A 20,568-nucleotide genomic window follows, 5' to 3' on the forward strand; every position below is an offset into this window, starting at 1 on the left:
TCTCAGACTGTGAAAACAGCAGTGCCCAAGAGCTTCACCAGCAAAGAGTGGGCAAAGGATGACTTAAATGGGACACCAATATTCTACTTCCACTTCTACCACTGGTTTTTAGCCTGGATGCCACATAGATTTTGTCAAGACACCTAAAATTAGTAGAAATGTGGTACTTTTGTGTTACAGTGCAGAAAGAGCTGGTTTTTCCCTTATTCCTGCAGAGGAATAACATCACTTCTATCCACAGTGGGAGGTGCATACTGCAAGGACATCCCAACGTACCACAAAAAAAAACAGAGCAGGAAATGGGTGAGTAGCTAACCTAAAATACAGAAACACTTGTTATGAAAACCCTATTTGCTTAGTAATTCCAAAGCTGCTTCATTCCATCAAAAGCAAACACACAGTTTCAAGGATTTATTGCAAGAGCTACTACAAAACAATAAAAAGCCCCTCTGCAAGTATTCAGTCCTCCTCAGCTGTCCAGCTCTGCTCCTCCAAGTTACATCTGCCTCTACAGACCAGCTAAGTTTTCTTGGCCTCTTCACTCCCTTCCAGTTCCATCATCCACCCTGTGATGTTGCCCTTCTTGTTTTTCCTGAATTTGCAGTACCAGCAGAAGAGAGCAAGGGCCAGGAGAAGGATCAAAACCAGTGGTAAGTATAAGATGAAGTTCAGCAGTGGTGGGGATGAGCAGATCCTAGACAAAACAGTTGACTCTGAAGGAAAAAAGAAAGAAAAAGTGAGGCCTCTAGCTAGTTTGAGTTTCTCACTCCTAAGTGCTATTTTCTTAACACTTTTCCCTCCATCTTCAACAGCTACCAATTTCTAAGAATTCATACGGGCTACCTGAGAAGAGGGAGAGAAACCAAGTAATTTGCCTCAATTTCTTGTCTGGGGAGGTCAGATAAGGCCCTGGCTTGTTCACCTGAAACATCTCAACAGAAACACCCCAGTTCTTCTGCAAACCCATTCCAGACTGGGCTCAGTAAGGAAAAGCAACATATCCTGCCTGACACCAGTGACAGTGGGATGAGGTAGAAGTCTGTCAGAGGCTGCACCACTGAGCAAGATGGGATAAGAGGAAAGCTGAGGAAACCAGATCAAGAGGTCCCTGTCCCCCCAAACACCTGCCCCTCCTTGTTACTGCTGGTCTGCTATCGTATTTCATCCCGACTGAGCTGCAGGCAGCTGTGAGCACCATCCTCATCCCTGGCAGCTCCTGCAGAGCAGCTCCCCAGCTGAGGTGGAGGCTGCTGGGTACTTCAAAGATACCTGCATCACTGGAGGAACACACATGCACACACATGGCCACCCCTCCAAAAAAAAAAAAAAAAAATTTAAAAAGAGAGGGAGGAAGAAAAACCACCCAGCTAGTCTTTTGCCTTTTGTGAAAACCATGCAAACCACTTGGCAAAACACTTATTCAAAAATCGGAGGAGAATTTACTACCAGTTACTAATCAATTTTAGCAATGGTTACTCCACCAGTAACGTGTAACAAGAGATAGAGGGAGCTGATGAAGGAGAAATCTTGCGTGCTAGAGAGCTGTGATGGATAACAGCAGTAACACAACAGCAGGGGGGATGAAGTGCTGTCAGTCCCTCTCTGTGCAATTAAATCCAGATTAGCTCTGCTGTAGGTGCAAAATCATGAGAGCAGGCCCCGTGCCTGGCTGTGGGAGCAGCAGGCACAGGGGAGGGCTCTGCAGGGTCACTCTTTCCGTGCTGGTCAGCTCTGGGAATTGCTGCAGAAGCCATAACTCGTGTAAGCACCCAGGCTGGCTTCAGGCATGGCAGCTCCAGAGCTGAAGGTGAGTACAAGTGCAAGATCCTCTCAGCTGGGTGCATCATGATTGATTTCACAGTTTATATTTTTTCCTCCACATGGGTCATCTGAGCCTCCTCTTTTCCCAAAGCAGCAACAACTCCTGCCTATTACCTTCCTAAAAACGCTGTGTGCACCTGACTGAAACCTTTGCTTTATTTACTTAAACTTCTGCTTGCAGAATCCAGTCCTGCCTTTGCACCCAGCATGCACCCCCACTCACCCCAAAGCAAACAGAGGCTGTTTTTAGAGACCTCAGTCCAGACAGACTTGCCAGAGAAGTCACACCAAGAATTTCCCCCCCAAAACATGTAGGTTCTGGCCCCGGCATGGCTATGGGGAGACGAGCCATGCAGGGTGACCAGCCCCTGGCGCCCAGCAGCGTTACCTGGAGGGATGGTGGTGAGCTGGGTGTACCCCGAGCATGCCAAGGCTTGCACAGCCCAGTCCTTCCCCTCGCCCTGCTGCTGCCATTCCTGCAGCTGGCAGTAATATGCCCCGGCATCTCCCCTCTCCACGCTGCTCAGCGTCAGGCTGAAGTCGCCAGCGGAGGGGCGGCGGAGGTACAGCCTCGCTGCCAGGCGCTCCTCGGGGTACTCCACGGTGCCATCGTGCTGCAGGGCCAGCAGGGCACTGTCACGGCCACTGCTCGTCACCTGGAACCAGGTGGCCGAGAGGTGTGAGCCGGGCAGGAGGGCCCCCTGCAGCCGGCAGGGCAGCGTCGCCTCCTCGCCCTCCCTCGCGGAGATGCTGTGGTTGCTTTTGTCCATCTGCAGCTCGCGCTCTGGGGGAGAGTGCAAGCAGAAAGAGATGCTGCGGTGTTGTACAGCTGCGAAAACGCTTCTGTCTGCACCCACAGGCTGACAGGAACCTTCTGGAGCGAAGTGTGAGGGATTGGAATGGCCTCCCACAGGTCCCTTGCTCCTGTGGACTCATTCTCCTTGGGGTGTCGTGTCCCCACCTTGCCCATCATCTCCGCTCCCCTGCACAGTAATACTTCCTACCCCCTCCAAATAAGTGATAAAGGCATCTTTGGGACCAAAAGCTATCTCTGATGCACTTTATTTATGGCTGGAATGAGGCTGAGAGAGGGAAGAACTGAGCCAGGGAGACCCATTATGCGCCCCAGAGGTGCAGTGATTAAGGTGAGAGAAGATGAACCCCCAGTCTTGTTCCTTAGCAGCAATGTGCTGCAGGGTAAGGAAAACCAAGTGTTTTCCTTCAGGATGCTCACGAGCACGAGGTAAGGGTAACTTCTCTATTCACAGTATTGCACAACCACCCAAGTGCACCAGGTGTTGGAGGGAAAAGAAAAAGGCCAAATTCACTTTGTTATGAAGCATTCGACTACATCTGCCAGCAGCAAAAATAGCAGCTCAGTTGGTTTGGGAGGATGTGGTAAATCTTCCTAATTCCCTATTTCTCTTTGAGAGGCACTGACAACTCCTGCATCCCTAAGCCTCTGATCCAATACAGGAGTGCTGCTTTTCCTAAGCCCTGCCAGCTTAGGAGAGGCCTGGCATAAGTCATAAGTTGATCCAACCTTCTCCAGCAGCACCTATACAAGGGATAACACCTGCTCACCTGAGAGTTTGAACTTCAGCGTGGTCCTTCCCGATGTTCCCTCTCCGAGCTTGTACCAGCCATCCACCAGCCAGAGCCATTCCTCTACCACACAGTAGTACCTGCCCCGGTCCCCAGGGTTTGCAGACAGAATCTGCAGCTGGAAGATGTTGCTGGACACCCTGTGGCTCAGGAACCGGGACTTTTGTGCAGGAGAGCTGAATTCAGACCCGTATTCCAGTATGCCGCTGTAGTTGGCCCTGACGATTTGCAGGGGTGTTGCATCTGCCAGAGGAGGCAGGAGGTACCAGGAAACAGCAAACTGTGAATAATTCTGGGCAAACACAATCCTGCACTCAATGGCTGCGTTACCGCTGGCAATTTCCACGGAGCTGTCTGTCGTAGCAACCTGAAGCTTGCTTTCTAAAATGGAGAAACAAAACAATCATGCCAGATGCAGCTGCCAGTACAGGGATACTGACAAGGAGAGGAATAAAGCTGTCCTGAGAGAAACACACTGGAAGAGGAGTAAGGAAAAAGGTGCACAGAGGACAAAGGCTCATTAGGGGATGCTGGAGCAGAGGGTGGAGGAAGGAGGGAAAGAGCAAATCCACCCACCCTTGTTCAAACAATAGCAGGTAATCACAGCTGGGTGTCATGGGCAGGAGAGTAGCAGAGGAGGTGCCTTGGAGACCACGGAGCAGGAATGGGGGGATGGAGGCAGCCATTGTGCTGGAGCTTAGAGGCAAAGCCTCTGTCTGAAGCAAATGTTTCTGTCTATCACTGCTCCCATCAGCAGGCTCACACATACGTGACAAAACCAGCCCACGGCTTTGCAGACTGTGAACAAGTGTCTTTTATCGCAGAGAGACTACAGAGCCTCTGTGGGTTTCACTAACAGTTGCCATCTCAGGTGTTTGCTGTGGTTCTTAATCCAAAACCACACGACAGAGACCTGCAGACCCTCTGTGATCACACCCAGTGATTGTTCAATGCTGTGCAGTTGAGGAGAGCAGAGGGATGGTGCTGCCTGCAGCTCTGCCCTCGGCAGAGGGAAATTCTGATCCTGATGTGTCTGTGCTGTTCCTGCTTTGAGGGAACATCTTCCCACAGCGCATCACCTGCTGCTGGAACCTCTCCAGCAGTGAAAAGGCTGCAAATCTGTATCTTTAAAGGTCCTCCAGCCACCTGCATTTCCCCTCCACCCTCCCCTCCATGCTCAGCAGTCAGGGGAAGGAATACACACAGGTATGCACTCTTGGGAAGGGAGAAATTACTCAGCTGGAGACACCATCAGGCCTTTAAGGGGCTGTAGGCTGAGTTTCCATTCTTAGCACTTTCCTTGCATATGAGCTGAGCAGCAGAACACCCTCTGCCACAGGGGCTGGGGACAACTGAGCTCCCTTAAGGCTCAGCCCCTGGGTGCTGGTTTGGGGACAAGCAGCAGAGGACACACTGAGATGGTCCCTCAGAATGTCTCAGACCCCTGCCCTTGGCCACAGGCTCAGCAGGGCACTCTCCTTTCCAGTCCTCTCCGAAGGGATGTGATGGCAGCAGGTTGTGGAGAGGGCTTTGGGACAGGAGGGAGCTGTGGCTTCTCCCACAGGGGCTGAGGGGGAAGGGGGACACTGCAGCAAAAAGCTTGCACATTTCCCTTTCCTTCAAGCATTTATTCTCAACACTCGAGCAATCCACTTCAGAGGCCTTCACTGTCTGTCTTGAGACTGGTCAAAGCAAAATAATCTTTCATGGATGTCCCTCCCATCTGAAGATGGTCCATAGACCACAGCAACATGTAAGCTCCTAAAGTTCCAATTGACATCTAGTAAACAAAGTACTGAAGCAAAAAGTCAAGATTTCCAGTATCTCTGCAGGCACCAGCTATAAGGTTTTATATGAGGAGAAGCAGGCTGGTGATTTTCATGATTTGCAACTTCATTTTCTGCAGCTTCCCCTCAACCCTGTTGCTGCCTGAGCCAGCTTCCTCCCCAGACTTCCCTGCCTTCCCAAATATCCTCCACTGGCTCCTGCTGCCTCTCCAAGAGAGGTGGTACAAGAGCCAGCAGGAACCTCCCACTGTGCATCACCCTCTCCCAGTTCCCACCATCTTTATGGTGTTGCAGTCTCCAGCGGCAGCTGCAACACATTTGGAGCCAAATGTTGGAGCCTCATGCTGCTACCATCTCTCCTCTGTATAGATGCTCTGCAATTACACCTGCTCGTCTTAATGCTGTTTCCACTAGAGATGTGCACTCAAAGATGCTGATTATTGTCACCCCTTCGCCTCCCTGCCACCCTGCCCCAGCTGGTTGTAGCTCCAGTGTTCAACAGAGCATCCCAGCAGTCAGCCCCACAGGGAGCAGTAACAGTGGAGCAGGAGAGAGCACCAGAGGAAAGAGCCCAGACAGGGTAGGAAATATTATTAGCTTACACCACAGCAAACCCATCAGTTAAAATACATGAAAAATGCATACTTTCAGTTCGCTGGGTTGTGATTCTGAAAATCCAAGGATTTTAGAGGAAAGGAGCACTTACTGCAAGAAAAAAAAAGTCCAAGAACTCTCCTTTGCTGGTAGAACAGGCACGAGGACAGAAAAACCAAACCAGCCCATATTCTCACGCCTGCCTGCAGAGGCTCAGGGGCTTTGGCCAGGACAAACCCTGCAGTTCCCACAGCAGCCCCAGCTGGGAGCAAGGCACGCTGACACCGGGGTGCTGCTGGAAGCAGGCACATGGCAGGGTGCACTGGGGGGCTGGTGTCTGCTTGAGACATCTCTCTTCCATAAGAGGACGCAGCTCCCAGCGGGATGCTGGCAGGAGGGATGGCAGCGCAGACCCTGCCTGCAGGGCTGCCCATAAAAGGGAAGCCTGGGCAGGGCCCCGCTGCACAGCCCAGCTGTGCCCGGCAGGAGATACCTCCCCACGGAGGCCCTGGGGCTCAGGGCTGGCTGCCAGCCCGGCAGAGAGGCCTGGGGCTCTCTCAGCATACCTTCAATATTCCAGTCAGGGAACACAGACAGATCCCAGCATCAGCTTCAGGTGCTGCTCTGTCTCCACTGCCTCCCAGAAGCCCACACCATGGGGGGGTACCTCGCACCCCAAACATTCAGCTGGGCTTCTTGGGGGGGGGGGCAGTGCTTCTTTCCAGAAACCAGGCTTAAAATCCTAGTGGCAAGGCTGATCCCTATATGCTTGGTGTAATCTGCCAACAAATAGATACTGCCGCTTGCCAACACCAAATTTGCCTCCAAGATTTTGTCAGGTGCTGAGGAAGCACCAAAACAGGCAGCACCATCTCCTGCAGCCCTAGGAGGTGACCCTGCTGGGGACACCCCGGACATCAGTGGCCCTGGTTGCCCCGGTCACATTTGCTGGATTGAAAGTTGCAGGAGAGACCTCTGCTGAAGGCTCTGCTTACCTGGCAGCACCACTTTTATTGCCACGGCATTGGAGCTGGTGCTGGCTGCTGGCTGCCCCAGGGGCAGGATGTTCCTCCTCCAGACCTCCACCTCACACTTGTATGTCCCCTCATTGGCAGGCAAGGCACTGTGGATGTGCAGCCTGAAGGTGGTGTCAGTCTTCGCCAGCTGGGCTTTCCCCTGGGAGTGTGGCTGTGCTGTCCCCCAGAGCACAGTGCCATTGGGAAAGACCTGGACCAGCTCGTGTGAGGGACCCGTGGGTGGGCTGGGCTGGAAAAGCCACCGCACAGACAGCGGCACCTCCTCCAGGGCGTAGCTGGCGTCCACTCGGCAGAAGAGTTCAAAACTCTGCCCGTAACTGACGGTGGCAATTCGGCTTCTCAGCGTGGCGTGCAGACCGAGACCTGCTCGGGAGGAGAGAGCCCTTGGCACAGGGACACGAGTCCTGCCCTTGGCGTGGGGACACAAGTCGTGCCCTGTGCCACCCCACCACCACCCTGCCCATGCAGCCCCAGGCACCGCAGGGCCATGGCACCAGCAGTGCTGCTGCTCCTCTGCCAGTACCACTCTCCACTTAGTTGCACTGTGCTCTGCCAACCCCACGCAGCCCCTGGCCCTCTCCTACCTGCCACTTTCCCACCCTCAATTTCCCAGGAAACTCTGAGTGCCTTCTTTTCCAGGGTCCCCAGACCCACACCAGAGGAGCCAGGGATCCTGTGCTGATGCTGCTATCCTGTTTGCTGCTTCCCTCCACCCTCCACAAAAGCTTAACAATTCCTCTGGCCTCACTGGTGCTCTCAGGCCACCCAGCCCAGCAACAAGAAAGGAAAATCGCCCTAAATCACAGCCAAAAGCTGCCTCTCCATAAAGGCACCCAAGAAGGAAGGATGTGAGAGATTAGCAGCTCTGCACTCAGAGAAGAGGGCAGGAGAAGCAATCAGGCCAGCACCAGGGGTGTATCTCTGATAAATACCACCAGAAAATTCAGCAAGTAGCTTTGTGGAACTTAATTACTGCAAGTAATTATGCTACTGGAACAGATATTTTGTATTCCAGCTTAAGGAGACAGGCCTGCTGAGCAAGATACTGCCCTTCAGGTCTCCAAGTGTTTTAGCCATTGTCTCCCACTGCTCTCTCCCAAAACACACCATGGAGGACTCTGGCATCCTGGTAGAAGTGGGGGAAACTGAAGCGCTGCAGGGCCTAGGTCACCCTGCAGCAGCAGCAGAGCTCAGAGCACAGCAGGCCTGTGTCCCACTGACGTGTCCACCCGCTTCTCCAGCACTGCCTCCAGCCCAGAAACAGGGATGGCTGCACTCACCCATGGAGCTGACCGTCACTGCTGCCTCCCCCTTCCCTGTCCAGTTCCGGCCTCGGGCCCAGTGCGTTGCTTCACACCTGTACTGCCCGCCGTCACCCTCGTCCAGCGTGCTGGGGACCACCAGGGTGAACGTGCCGGAGCTCTCCTTCTGCAGCCGAAGGCTCCCCCGAGCCCTCCCGTCCTGGTAGGCGCTGCCCAGGCTCAGGGTGCCGTCCTGCTCCATGGTGGCCACCAGCACGCCATGCCCCGGGTGCTGCAGTGGCAGGTGCCACCAGCGCAGGGACACGGGGCCGGTGGCGCCCTGCACCTCACAGTGCAGGACCAGGGGGTCTCCCGCCGTCACCCGTGGAGTGCTGGTGGACACAGACAGGCGCACGCGGCTCTCTGCAAAGGACAGTTACCACCTTGGGATGCTGGGCTCCTTAGGAAAAGCCAGAGATGCTGTAGCATTAAAGGGAAAGACTCGATAAATGTTGATGTTGGAAAAGGAAAGGAGTTGGGGAATTGCCTGGAATTTTCAACCAGACTTTCCTATTTGGAGAAGGCTTTGTGGTTGCAGTATTTTGCTTTGTTTTGGGTTGGTTTTTTTTTCTGTTTTATGTCTTTCTTGGGACATGGACAGATAAAGAATTAGTTTAAAAACAGAATCCCAGCAGGCAGCTCCTGCTACATCAGAATAACCATTATCTAGCTATGACAAGGAAACCAAGAGCCTCCTACACACTTTTCTTAGAGTGGTTTCTCACAAATCATCCATCCAAAGCAGTGAGAGTACACTGATGGAAATGGCAATGATCCCCCTCCCCAGACGTACCTGTTCTGCTGGGTTTTCCTGTGATTTTCAGGAATAGCAGCAAATGTTGCTCACAGTTTTCAGTACCAAACACACAGAAGGACCCAGACTCCTCAGAATTCTACCTCTTTGCCCCAAAACTTACTGCGAAGAGACTGGACTAAAGGTTTACGCTTTGTTGACAGCTACTGTGTCTGTCATGCTAAAGCAAATGCTTTTCCCATTATCTATCAAAAACTATGGCATACTTGCACTCTTGCTGCCCTTGTCAAGAAGAGGCCAGACCTAAAGCGTGCCCCAGTCAAGGATCCTGCAGACTTCACCCAGAAGAGCAGCTATTAGGATTTACTAACCTACTGGCGTCACGTCGACTTGTATGCCCGATGACAGAACGGTCTGGATGCTGTGCAAGTCCCCAGGAGTCTTCATTTCTGACACAGAGCACTGGTATGTACCCTTGTCCTTCAGCCCCACCTCCGAGATGCTGAGGACATAAACCGTGTTGCTTGGCTTGAATGCTCGGAGCTGCCCCAGCTTGGCTCTCTCCTCGTATTCTTCCTCCCAAATCAATACCCCATGGGGGTCAACCCTGGCCACTTCCTTGTCATTGAGGAGCCAGATCACTTTAAAGTTGCTGCTCTTAGGGGCTCCCACCACACAACGGAGCTGCAAGGTGTCTCCTTCGGAAAGGGAGGGTTCAGCAGCAGCGATGTCCACGGAGAGGTCCCTGCCTGTGGGCAACCAAAAACAAGGAGGGTGGTGGGTGGCTCTGCCCATGCTGCCCCTCCTGCCTGGCAGCACCAGTGGCCTTGCAGAGGGCAACAGGAGGGAATTCTCTGTTAAAACTTCTTTTTTTTTTTTCGTAAGAAAAGTGGTCATGATGGAAAATTTTGACCCTGGGGAGAGGGTTGCCAGCTCTGGGCACTAAACAGCAGTTTTTAGGTGGAGGAAGTGCCAGAGCCCTGGGGAGCTGAGCTCCCCCCTTTACAGCACACAAACCCAAAAAAGCAGAGCATTCACTGGGACAGCCTTTGGCCACAGCCTCCCCCTGCTCAGCTCAGGCATCCAAACTCAGGGCTGCCCTAACACAGAGGCATCAGCTTTTGCAGGTGCTGCTCCGTCTCACCTCCTGGAGCTGTTTTACCTCATGGAACACTTATCCTGTAAACCAAAAAGGGGCACAAAGGAGTTTTATCACAGTTGTGGTTCTAACTCTGCTGTTTGTGGTAGAAAAAGGTGCACAAAGGGCTGGCAATCAAGTGGCTTGTCTGAATCTACTGTGGCTGTTCCTGCATGCTGAAATCCCCAGTGGCTACTGTGGGTTGTGGTCAAGAGATGCTCTCCAAGCTGGAGAGGATTTGGGTTAAGTTCCTACAGAAAGCAGAAATGTCAAGACTTGTCACATCATGGGGAGGTAGGAAGGAAGAAAGAGAAGGTAGATCCTGCCCTCCACACCAATTAGCAGGAGGTGCTGAGCAAAGAAGGCAGTGACAGGGGGAACCTAAAGTCATCTTCCCCTTTGCAGACCCTCTTGGGCAGTCAGTCAGCTGTGTCTGAGGTAGGGACCCCACCTCTGGGTCCTATGATACCATTCACCTTCCTCACTGGGCATTCAATGCCCCTGGTTCCTGGCATCTGCCTGGCTGGACAGTGGCTGCAAGCAGGAGACCCACTGAGTACCCCAAAACCCTGTGCCATGACCCCACAAAGCACTGGCTTGGCCAAAAACCTGGAGGAAAGACTGAGCCCTCATTCCCTGGCTCACACCACTGTGTCCCTGGGTCACTGTGGTGCCCCCTGGGTCTCAGAACAAGGGAAAGGTTATGTGCTGTAGTTTGGAAGTAAAACAGAGCAGCTCCCAGACCACAACTGGAAGGGCTCAAATAATTTATCAAAAGCACAGTACCCTGTGAATTTAAACACTGGTTCATAAACAGTTTGTGAATCCCAGCTGCTGCAGATATGTTTGGCATTCCTAAATATTTGCTGCAGAGTTTATAGAAACCACTGGAGCATGGTCAGACTGGCTGATGGCTCTCGGGGTGCTCAGCCCCGGGTTCCCCCACTGGGTGCCGAGGAAGAAACCAGCCCTGCAAATTTAATGGAGGGCTTGCACACCCGCTGCTGTCCCACCATGGCAATACCAGGAGCACCAACACTGCCACCATAAAGTCCTCTCACCACCATCACCTCCCTTCCACCTTTAACAGTTACCACAGGACAAATACCAAACTCTGACAAGGTTTCTAAACAATCCACAGCACTGATGCCTGAATCCACGCACTTCCAGTCATGACAAGCCCTCTTCAACAAAAGGATGCACAGAAGTGCACTGAGTGCCATTGCTCCCCAAGCAGCAGCAGGCTTGGAAAGCCTTTGCTACAAACAGTGCACAAGGAGGGGAATAAAGCTTTGCCAGTCAGACAGGTTTCAGGAAATAAAGTGACAAGAGACCACATTCCCTCCCCCTCCTCCTGGTACCTTGCTCCCCCGAGCCACGTACGGAGTGCTTAGTTCTCACCCATCTGTTTCTTTGGTTTCCTGCTCTGACTCACCATCCTCCCATGAGACATCAGTTCCCCTCACTGCCCCAGCTCTGCTCTGTGGCCTCCTCCATTCGCCTTGAGGTGTGGGGAAGGGTACACCACCTCCACAGGCAGGATTTCAGTGGGAAACTTGCTCCAATTTTACTGCACACTATGTTAAAGGACACCAACTAGCCACCACCTTGTCTTGGCTGCTTTGAGCTAAGGCTTACTGGTGAGAGAGAGAGATTCTCCCTTCTCCTGGGCACAGCTACTCACACGCATCTGGGGGAAGAGCAGGGGGAGAGACCACAGCCAGCAAAGGCTTGTGGCAGGAGGGATGCTCAGAGGAAAGGCCCAATAAACAGCAGCACCAGTTGCTCTGGAAACAGTGGGCTGTGGCAGCAGGGACAGACAAGCCACCCCCAACAAGAGCCGTGCAGCACACACACAAGCTATCCCTGTGTCCCTCCGTGCCTGTGCTGAGGCACAGTGAGGAGCAGCTGATTTTTGAAGGCCACAAGAGCCTCGAGGCAGTGTAACAACCCTGTTTTCCACTCTGGAGTTTAGCACTGCCAAGGATCCAGGCTGCTGTGGGCACACGCTGCGCCCTCTGCTAACACCTCGCACGGGTCTCTGAGGCTGTGGGCTTGCTGCTGCCATCGGGGATTCGGCTGCATGAGCAGCCAAAGCACCAACAGCTCCTCAACCAGGGGCTGCCATGAGCCTGAGCTCAGCCCAGCCCATCCCCTCAGTGTCCAGTCAGACCCACCAGTGTGTCCCTGGGCTTCGGCAGAGGCAGGTGAAGGGGCACTGAAATCTGCTGCTGTAGAGCCTGGAATGCACAGGGGAGTTGGAGCCAACACGTGAGTTTGCAAAGGCCTTACCCTGGCTCAAAACTGCCAGCTGAGTCCTCTCTGTCTGGTTGCAGGAGATGTCCTTCCATGTCTTGTCAGGATCCTCAATCCACTCGGCTGCCTCACAGTACAGCTGTCCCTGGTCAGATGGCTTCACTCCCCTGATGATGAGCTTGTACGTGGTGTTCCCAACCTTGTTCAGCTGCACATCCCCCTCCAGAAACCTCTGCTCATAAGAGGGCCCTGGCTTCAGGATGAAGTCCTTGGAGAGGGTGAGGATCTCCTTGGCACGGTGCTCTCCTGCTCCCTGAAGAAGGTACCAGCCAACTGAGAGATGGGTGTGCTGGGCAGTGGACTTGGACACCTCACAGGTCAGCTCCACCGCATCCCCTTCCACGCGACTGAGGGCCTGGGGTGCCATGGAAGCCGAGAGTGTGTCTGGAATCACTGAGCATGGGGAGAAACACAGAATCATAGAATATCCTGAGCTGAAAGGGACCCACAAGAATCACTGAGTCCAGCTCATGTCCCTGCATAGGACAACTCCCAAGAAACTGCAACCAGAGCCTAAGGGATCTCACAGCATAGGAGAAAAATCTGTAGCTGACTGACAAGGCTTCCATCACCTTGTGTTGAGGTGTGAAGTGACTAAAATCTCAGCAAACAAGAAAGACAGTGAATCTCTTTACAGTGCCCTCTTCAAACTACAGTCAGTATTAATCAGGCAACCCCAAGGAGAGTAGAATCCATCCCCTCGCTATCCCAAATGTAGACTGGTGCAACACCAAGATGAAGGAGGAAACAGGGCTGAACACCAAGTGGAAGTGGCACATCACCATGTAGATTCAGTGGGCTCACAGTTGGGCCTTTCCCTCTGTATCTCCACCCCATTGCCTTCCCTCCCCAGTGGTCTGCAAGAGCTGCTACCTCCCTCCATCTGTGGGTATCCCACTTGGGTCAATTCCCACACCCTGACCTGATCAGACAACAACAGTTACTGCACAGAGCATGGAAACTCCTTCCTCCCCAAGTGCTCAGCTGCAACGCGCCGTGTCTGCGCCAGGAGCTGAAGTCAGGCTATGGGAGAGCAGAGGCTTCTTTTCCCTCCCTTTGCTCTGGCTGGGAGGCAATAACCAGGGAACATGCAATGTGGGCATGCCTACCTCAGCCCCACTCATCATCCCTTTCCCCAGCTGTACCTCTGACAGATGAGATGTCCCTGTGGAGACCTGCCCCCCAGGGAGCAGGGCTCTCATTCAGGACCCACCCGTGAGGTTGGTCTTGGCGCTGTAGCTGCCGAAGTACCTCTCGTCGGTGTTGGGCGTGTGGCACTCGTACTGGCCGGCGTCGCGGTCCTGCAGCTCGGTGATGTGCAGCAGCACGGCGTCCCCCTGCAGCCGCTCCACGAAGATGCCGCGGCTGCGCACGCGCTGGGTGTAGATGGCGTAGGGGAACGAGGGGTCCACGGTGCTGACGATCTGCACCTCCCGCTCGGGGGCCGAGGGCAGGTAGATGGACCACTGGAAGTTCTGCTCCGCCGGGCCCTGGTGGCCGCTCACCTTGCACCACAGGGTGACGTGGGACCCCCTCACGCGGTAGAGGGGTCCCTTCTGGACGGTCACCACCCTCTGGCTGGCGGTCAGACCTGTCAGTTACAAGAACAAGCCCTGTGACAACTTTCTTGTCTTCTGCCACACTGGGGATCACACGACAGAGACCAGAGCATCGTGGCCAGAGGGCTGCCGAGCCCGTTCTTGCCTGGAGAGCCTCTCTCAGGCAGCATTGCAGAGGAAGCAGCAACCAGGCTGAGATCACTGGAGGAAGCTTGTGGTGTGTTAAAATGGAGAGGGCCAAGCTCTCAAGTCCTGCACAAAGTGTGGGGGACAGGGAGCTGGGGTGCAGAGCTGATCACTGCCAGAGGAGGAGATGCAACGCAGAAGCTGAGGCACACGGGACAGTGGAGGCCAGCGGCAGGCTGGCTGCTGCAGAGATGCTCCATAGGCAGAAACAGAGGAAAGCACAGGAGAGGGGGGTCAGCAAGAACTCCTCTGAAGGCAGAGGACACCAGGAAGCATCAAGAGCTCCTTCCATTTCTGCTTGCAGAGGGTCTGGGGATTGCCACCCATGGACCCTCCCCCCTTCCATAGCTCCCAGCGGTGACATTCGCTCTGTCTGGTGCTCAGCAGAATGCCCACAGGACATGGGTCTTGAGTCAAAAAACAACCGTGGTGGCCAGGGAAGAGAGCTGGTGACAGGGCTGCCTAGGAAACCTTCAGAAATTCCCTCCCAGTGGGAGAGGGAGTGAAGTAACGCCCTCCACACTGCAATCAGCCACTCAATGGGGACGTGTGTGTCCCCTCACTGAAACCCTCTTAGGGTTTGGGCTCTCATTTTGGAGTGAAAACACAGTGCAAAAGGAGCACATGCTGATGCACCTCTTCCCACGGCAACTGAGCCAGAACAGCGCTGGCTGAGCCCCCCATGCCCTGCTTTCCCCACAACACTTCCAAGAAAGCTCTGGCCACTGGGCAGGGCACTCACCCAGGAGGAGGAGGAAGAGGAAGGCAGCTGCCAGGCACTGTGCCAGCCCCATGGGAATCTGCTCTGCTTGGATCCTCTCCCAGAGGGGCGGTGATGGGTTCTCACGGGCGATGGCGACAGCCACGCCGCTATTTAGAAAGTGGCTGGGAGGAAACTGTCTGTCAGTGGTGGTTTCCTCTGCTTAGAATGGCAGGGAGAAGTTACGGAGCGGGGTGCATCAGCAAAGTAACACCCTCTGGGAGGTGACAGCCTGCACCCTGTCCCCAGGCCACCTGGGCAAGTGTGACAATGCCCAAAGCCCCTTCTGCCACTGTGTCCATGCCAGATGTCCACGTGTGGGCACCTACTGGCTCTGGCTTTGCTGTCCAACAGCAGCTCATGGGCTAAACCTCTGTCTCACTCCTTCCCCTTTATTGCATGGAGTAGCTTGCTCCCTGCTAACAGCAAGGAGGGATCAAGGGGCTGGATTCCAGGGAGGGGTGGAAGCAGATTTCTAGGGATGAAGGTTGCTCCAGCTATTTATTTCCCATGGCTGCAGACAGCAGCGTGATGCCCTAGGTACAGGCTAGGGTGGCACAGTGCTCCTTGAAGACGGCTGACCAAGCTCTGCCTCAGGGTGCAGTGGGGCATCCCTCCCACAGCACCCCCACCAGCCCATCCACTGCATGGTCAGGAGAATCATAGCAGCCAGTCCAGCCAGCTTGTTGGCTCTTGAAGGATCACCACAGAGCCAGGAATTGGCCAGGAACTCTGTCCTGTGTGCCCATCCCATGGATGCAGGAGATCCTGGCCCAACACTTCTGGCAGGAGCAATGAGACCACGGGGAGCTGCACTGGAGGGCTGAGGGCAGGAGGCTCCAGCACAGTCCCAGGATCTCTGGCACACTCCCAGAGATAAGTTCTGTGGCTGCATCGCCTGGGACACGCTGCTGCTCCTGCTGGCAGGTGCCAGGGCTGTTCTGGCATATGGTGGGTCATCCAGGGCACATCCTGGGCAGGGAAAACCCAGTCCCTGAGGCATGTAATCAAAACACTAGAGCTAGGCTCAGAGACACTGCTGAAATTATTTGTTTGGGTTTTTAGTTTGGTGGGGTTTATTTTTTGGTTTGGGGGATTTTTGGGGCGGGGCTGTTTTCCTTGTTTTGGGGTTGTTGGGCTTTTTTTCCCCAGGTGGCACAAAGCCTGTATCCCTGAGCCATGCTGCTCCCGCTGCTGCCAGAGGGATTGACTGAATGACTTAATTAGCTTAGGGATTCACAAGCAAAAACCAACCATAAAACAGCTCCTCTTGCTAGATCCCAGGGGGCTTCCAGAGGGAATGAGATTCATGTAAAAACCCAAAACAAACACGAGGTCCCTCCTTTCCCCATTTATAAAACCAACTCATATGACAGGCTGGGGGGTGGAGGCAGAGGCCTCTTGCTGCAAGGCTCGACCCTCCATCAGCCAGCTCCTCATCAGCTCCTCAGAAAACCAAATCCAGACCAGGGGACAGGCTGCGGCAGCAGGCAGAGGTCCCTGCAGGATCCCACCTGTACCCTGAGGAGGGTCTGTGCCCTGTGGCAGCAGGACACAGCCATGCACAGAGCCACAACTGTGTGGTAGGTTTACATTCCGTGCTGCAGGATTAAACCTTCCCATCTCAGAAGGAAAGGGATGGAGAGGTTTGCTTTCCAAGAGCAACCCACTGCCAGCACTGCCCTGGGGGAATCATCCTGTTGACAGTAAGCCAACCCACTTACCACTTTGGAGGAGGGAAAAGCATCAAAACATCTCTGCTGCAGTGACAGAGTAAATGGAAAGGAAACTTGGAGTTCAACCTCAGTGAGCTTCTGACAGTCAGAGTGCAGATAAACACACACTCGGGGACAGTTTAACTCCAAGCTTGCAACTCTAATGATGCATGAGTCGCAGTTTACATTTGCAGTAGAGAAACTGGGGAGAATGGGATTGCCTGGCCCAACCCTTTCCCTGGCAATAATGATGCTCTGTGGACAAAACCAACAGCTCCCTCTTCCTGGGACTGCACAGTCTAAAACTCACACTCTTCCTCCCTGGGAAATCAGTACAACCAGACATACAGCAGGGCAGAGTGAAGGAAGGGGATCAGAGAATTCTTTACAGAGACAGAATTGCCATTAGAAGCCGCATCAGTGAGTCCAAAACCATGGGGAGAAAGATTCCCTTGCCCTATTTTCCCAGGCATGACACCAGACAGGAAATGACAGGGAAATATGCTTCTTGGATAGCACAGAGGGTCCCTGCCTGTACCCACACAGAGCAGAGGACTCTCCTGCTCTGAGGCAGGTGGTGCATGTGCCCAGGACCCCACCTGGTGAACTGAAGTGCTGCACAGGCCCACAGGGATTAAAGCACTCTTGGTCTCTAGGCTCCTGGAACAGCCTGGCTACTGCCAGCACCACAGCAGGGCCACCTCTCAGTACACCTCAGCAGGGTACAGCTACCTCCCTCTCCAGAGCATAAAGCTGGAGGATTGGGTTGCCCAGACCACTGGCTTTGTCTTTTACACTGGTGATGGCCGTCTTTAATTGCATGCCTCCATACCTTTTCTCCTTCCTCCTGCCTCTCCCTGGATCCCTTTGAAGGTGCCCTTTTTGAATGTTGCTCAGCCACTTTGGGTCAAAGCTTTCCAGAAAAACACCACCAAAAATGCAGCATGGAAAGTTTTACCAAGCCCATTGCAGCGAGGTGGTGGCTCTGCCTAAAAGAGCAGAGCAGCCATCAGCAACATCCACAGTGACTTGGAAACCCCTTGGCTAGACAAGTGCTGACACTCACCTTACACACTGCAGTGAGCCTGGGGAGAGATGGAAATAAGGCAGGGTCAGCCCCACATCAGAGTAGAAAGGCTGTGGAGGAAGCTGTTGAGGATGAAGGAGGTGACCCAGTATTCAGTGTTTAATTTAGGGAGAGGAGTCTGTTGAGACCCAAAAGCGATTAGGCAAGCACAGGGGAAAGTCTGTAACCCAGATCCCAGTCTGTCTGTATGGCTCCCATGAGTTCCCTCACCCCATTTGGGTGCCTGGGGTTAGGGAAGCTGTGGTTTCCTGCGCCTGCAGCCATCACATTCATTGCTGGCTTCCACTGAAAAGTCACAAGAAATGCCACCATCCAAAGGAAATCAGACCTCAAACCATGTTTGAGGCAAACCCAGCTTTGCACAGGAAGGGTTTTCAGCCTGTGTGGCTGTAAACACCTCTGTGCCTTGCAAAGAGCAGCTGCAGAGAACTCCCCACATTCCAGTTTGTTCTTGTGACCAAATGGGGAGGGGGAATACAGCCCAGGGGTGCAGGCTATAGGCAAGCTCTCCAAAAATGCTGCCTCTGCCTCACAGGTGTCAGGAGCTCTGTCTCCCACCCAGAAATGCCATTGCTGTATGCCCACAGTGATGTGGAGAGGCAGGAGGACAGGGAGGGATGGAAGCTGCAGCCTTGAAAGCAAGAGGCTGGCGCCAGGCAGGGTGGGGGGGGCACGGGGAAGAGCACAGCATTAGCCAGGATAATCTGGCAGTCTTGGGGGACGCGCCAGAAGCCTACAGATAATCAGGGGAGCTGGAGCAACAGACTTTGAAGTCTGCCATCAGGTTTTCTCAGCCCGGCTCAGACATCAAAGGCAGCTGGTTACTGCCCCCAATTACAGAGCGAGCCGGCCTGCTGCCTGCCTTCCCCAAGGCTGGCGGCTCAGCCGCGCTCCCCCGGGCGCACTCGCATGGCCAGAAACCTCCTGACGAAGCATAAATGCCCAGATTCCCTCCAGCTCCTGCTGGAGCCAGGCTCACTTTGCTGGGAGCTCGCCTGGCTGCCACGTGGCTTTCACCTTGGGCTGTGGGAGCCAAGAGAGATCTCGGTGGATACAGATCTCCCCACTGATGTGCTGTGGGGCCTGTCAGTCCCAGGAAAACCAGACAGCCACAAAAAAAAAAAAAAAAAAAAAAAAAAGGGAAAGACTAACACAAGAGAAGAAAATAACCTTTTCTCATGGTGGTGGGAAGGTTTGCTTCCTTTAGTCAAATCTTGCATGGCCCTCATGGGACATGGCTCCAACGCAGGGCAAGGTCAGGGTCTTCATGAGCAAAACCCCGCAGCAGCACAGAAAGGTTGTTGGGGTCAGTTTGCACTGAAAAAACACAATACAGTACAGCAACTGAAAACAAACAATTAAAACCACAAACAAAACAAGAGAAATCGAAAGCTAAGAGCAGAAGTGGCTGAGAAGCCATGAAACACCTGTCTTGTACAGTTGCAGCTTCTAAGGACTCTGGCCACGCTGAGTAGCAAACAGCTGAGAACAACGCACAACTCTTTTTCAGTGAACTGGTGTTTGCTCTTTTTCGCACCATCATTTCTACTGGGGGAAAAAAAAAAAAAATCAAATCAAATCAGAGTACAGCCTGCCCTCCATAAATCCCGGTGATCCCCCTCCGCAGCACACGCAGGGCCTGATCACGTCACGGTGAAGTCTCCAAGTGCAGCCCCCCTGCCCAGCCCGGCTTCTGCGCAGCACCGGGAGCTGCTCCGCGCCGCCCCCGGCCCGCTCTGTGCTGGCATTTGAAGCAGCATCAGCATCTTTTACGCAAGCAGCATCATGAAAGGCTCTTTGAAGCAGAGCAGCAGAGGGATGAGCCTGGTTGTTTCAGCTCCCGATGGACACAGCCCGGGCAGAGGCCGGGGAAGAGAGGAGGGAGGTTAACAGAGGGATAGGAGAGCAGCCGCAGTGGGCTGTTGTTCAGGAGGAATTTCTGGGGGTGAGGGGAGTACAGGATGGTGTTAGGTGTTGGGAGAGAAACTAGGTTTTCATATTAAGCTGCTTATTTAGGTCTCTAAGTTATGGAGATTCTGCACTTCAAAACTAATTAGATTGACAGAGCTTGGATTCGATTACAGGATTTCCAGAAGCAAGAGGGTTTGAAAAAAAATAAAATTAAATAGCTGGCCTGGAAATGCTAGCAAGAGAATTAAATACCCATTGCTGCAACCAATTGCTAAATACATCTAGGCTGGGAAAATGACAACTCCAATTGCCAAAATCCACTGCACCAGTGGCTGCCAGCAGGGAGGTGCTCTCCTAACAAACCCAAGTGGAATATGCACAAAACCAGGTTTCCCAGTCCTAGAGGTAGGCAGAGGGTTCCAAGGCACTTTAGGAAGCAAATGCCTCTCCAGGGTCAGTGTGTGAATTGGGAAGTGCATGGATTTTTCCCTGCCCTCAGTGAGCAGAGCATCCACGAGCTGTAGGCAGGCAACTGCAGGGCTGGGGCTGAAGAGGGAGGAGCTGGAGGTCCCACGGAGCAGCACTGGGGCTGACAGGGGAAACCTCACCACATAAAACCCCACCACCTGTGTAGACAGAAAGTTCCATCCTTACCAGCCAGGACACTGGAGTGTTTTCTGCACCAGAGGAGTGGGGCCAGCCCTGCACTGCCAGCAACGTGGGACCATTTCACAGCTGTGCTCCTGAAATGACAAAGCGAGGGAGCAATGGCAGAACTACACTTAAATCTCACCTGCCATCAAAGGCTTTGCTCATCTGCCTGAAAGAACTCCCTCTTTCCCACTCATCTGAGATCACAGGAATAGCAGTGGCTTTTCAAGGCCCAACAGTAGAGCCAGAGTGGCCCTTTTTAAAATCCCAGAACTGCCAGCTTCAGTTCCTCTTGAAGCTCTAGAAGCATCTTTTGTCTCTTCTCTTCAGGCATCCACATGCAGGT

General features: G+C 53.5%; 1 protein-coding gene across 1 annotated transcript; it reads right to left on the minus strand.

Moving 5' to 3' along the window:
* Window positions 1-396: 396 nt before the first annotated feature.
* CD101 (CD101 molecule) lies at window positions 397-19,178 on the minus strand. Its single transcript, XM_053935099.1, has 10 exons — window positions 19,088-19,178; window positions 18,831-18,977; window positions 13,567-13,944; window positions 12,330-12,746; window positions 9,271-9,648; window positions 8,125-8,508; window positions 6,803-7,207; window positions 3,406-3,807; window positions 2,210-2,605; window positions 397-713 (listed from the first exon to the last, which is right to left on the minus strand). The coding sequence occupies exons 2-10, from the start codon at window positions 18,838-18,840 to the stop codon at window positions 520-522; spliced, it is 2,964 nt and encodes a 987-aa protein (XP_053791074.1). The 5' UTR covers window positions 18,841-18,977; window positions 19,088-19,178; the 3' UTR covers window positions 397-519.
* Between the last annotated feature and the right edge of the window lie 1,390 nt (window positions 19,179-20,568).

The sequence above is a fragment of the Vidua chalybeata genome, chromosome 2 (assembly GCF_026979565.1).
Source record: "Vidua chalybeata isolate OUT-0048 chromosome 2, bVidCha1 merged haplotype, whole genome shotgun sequence".
NCBI lineage: Eukaryota > Metazoa > Chordata > Aves > Passeriformes > Viduidae > Vidua > Vidua chalybeata.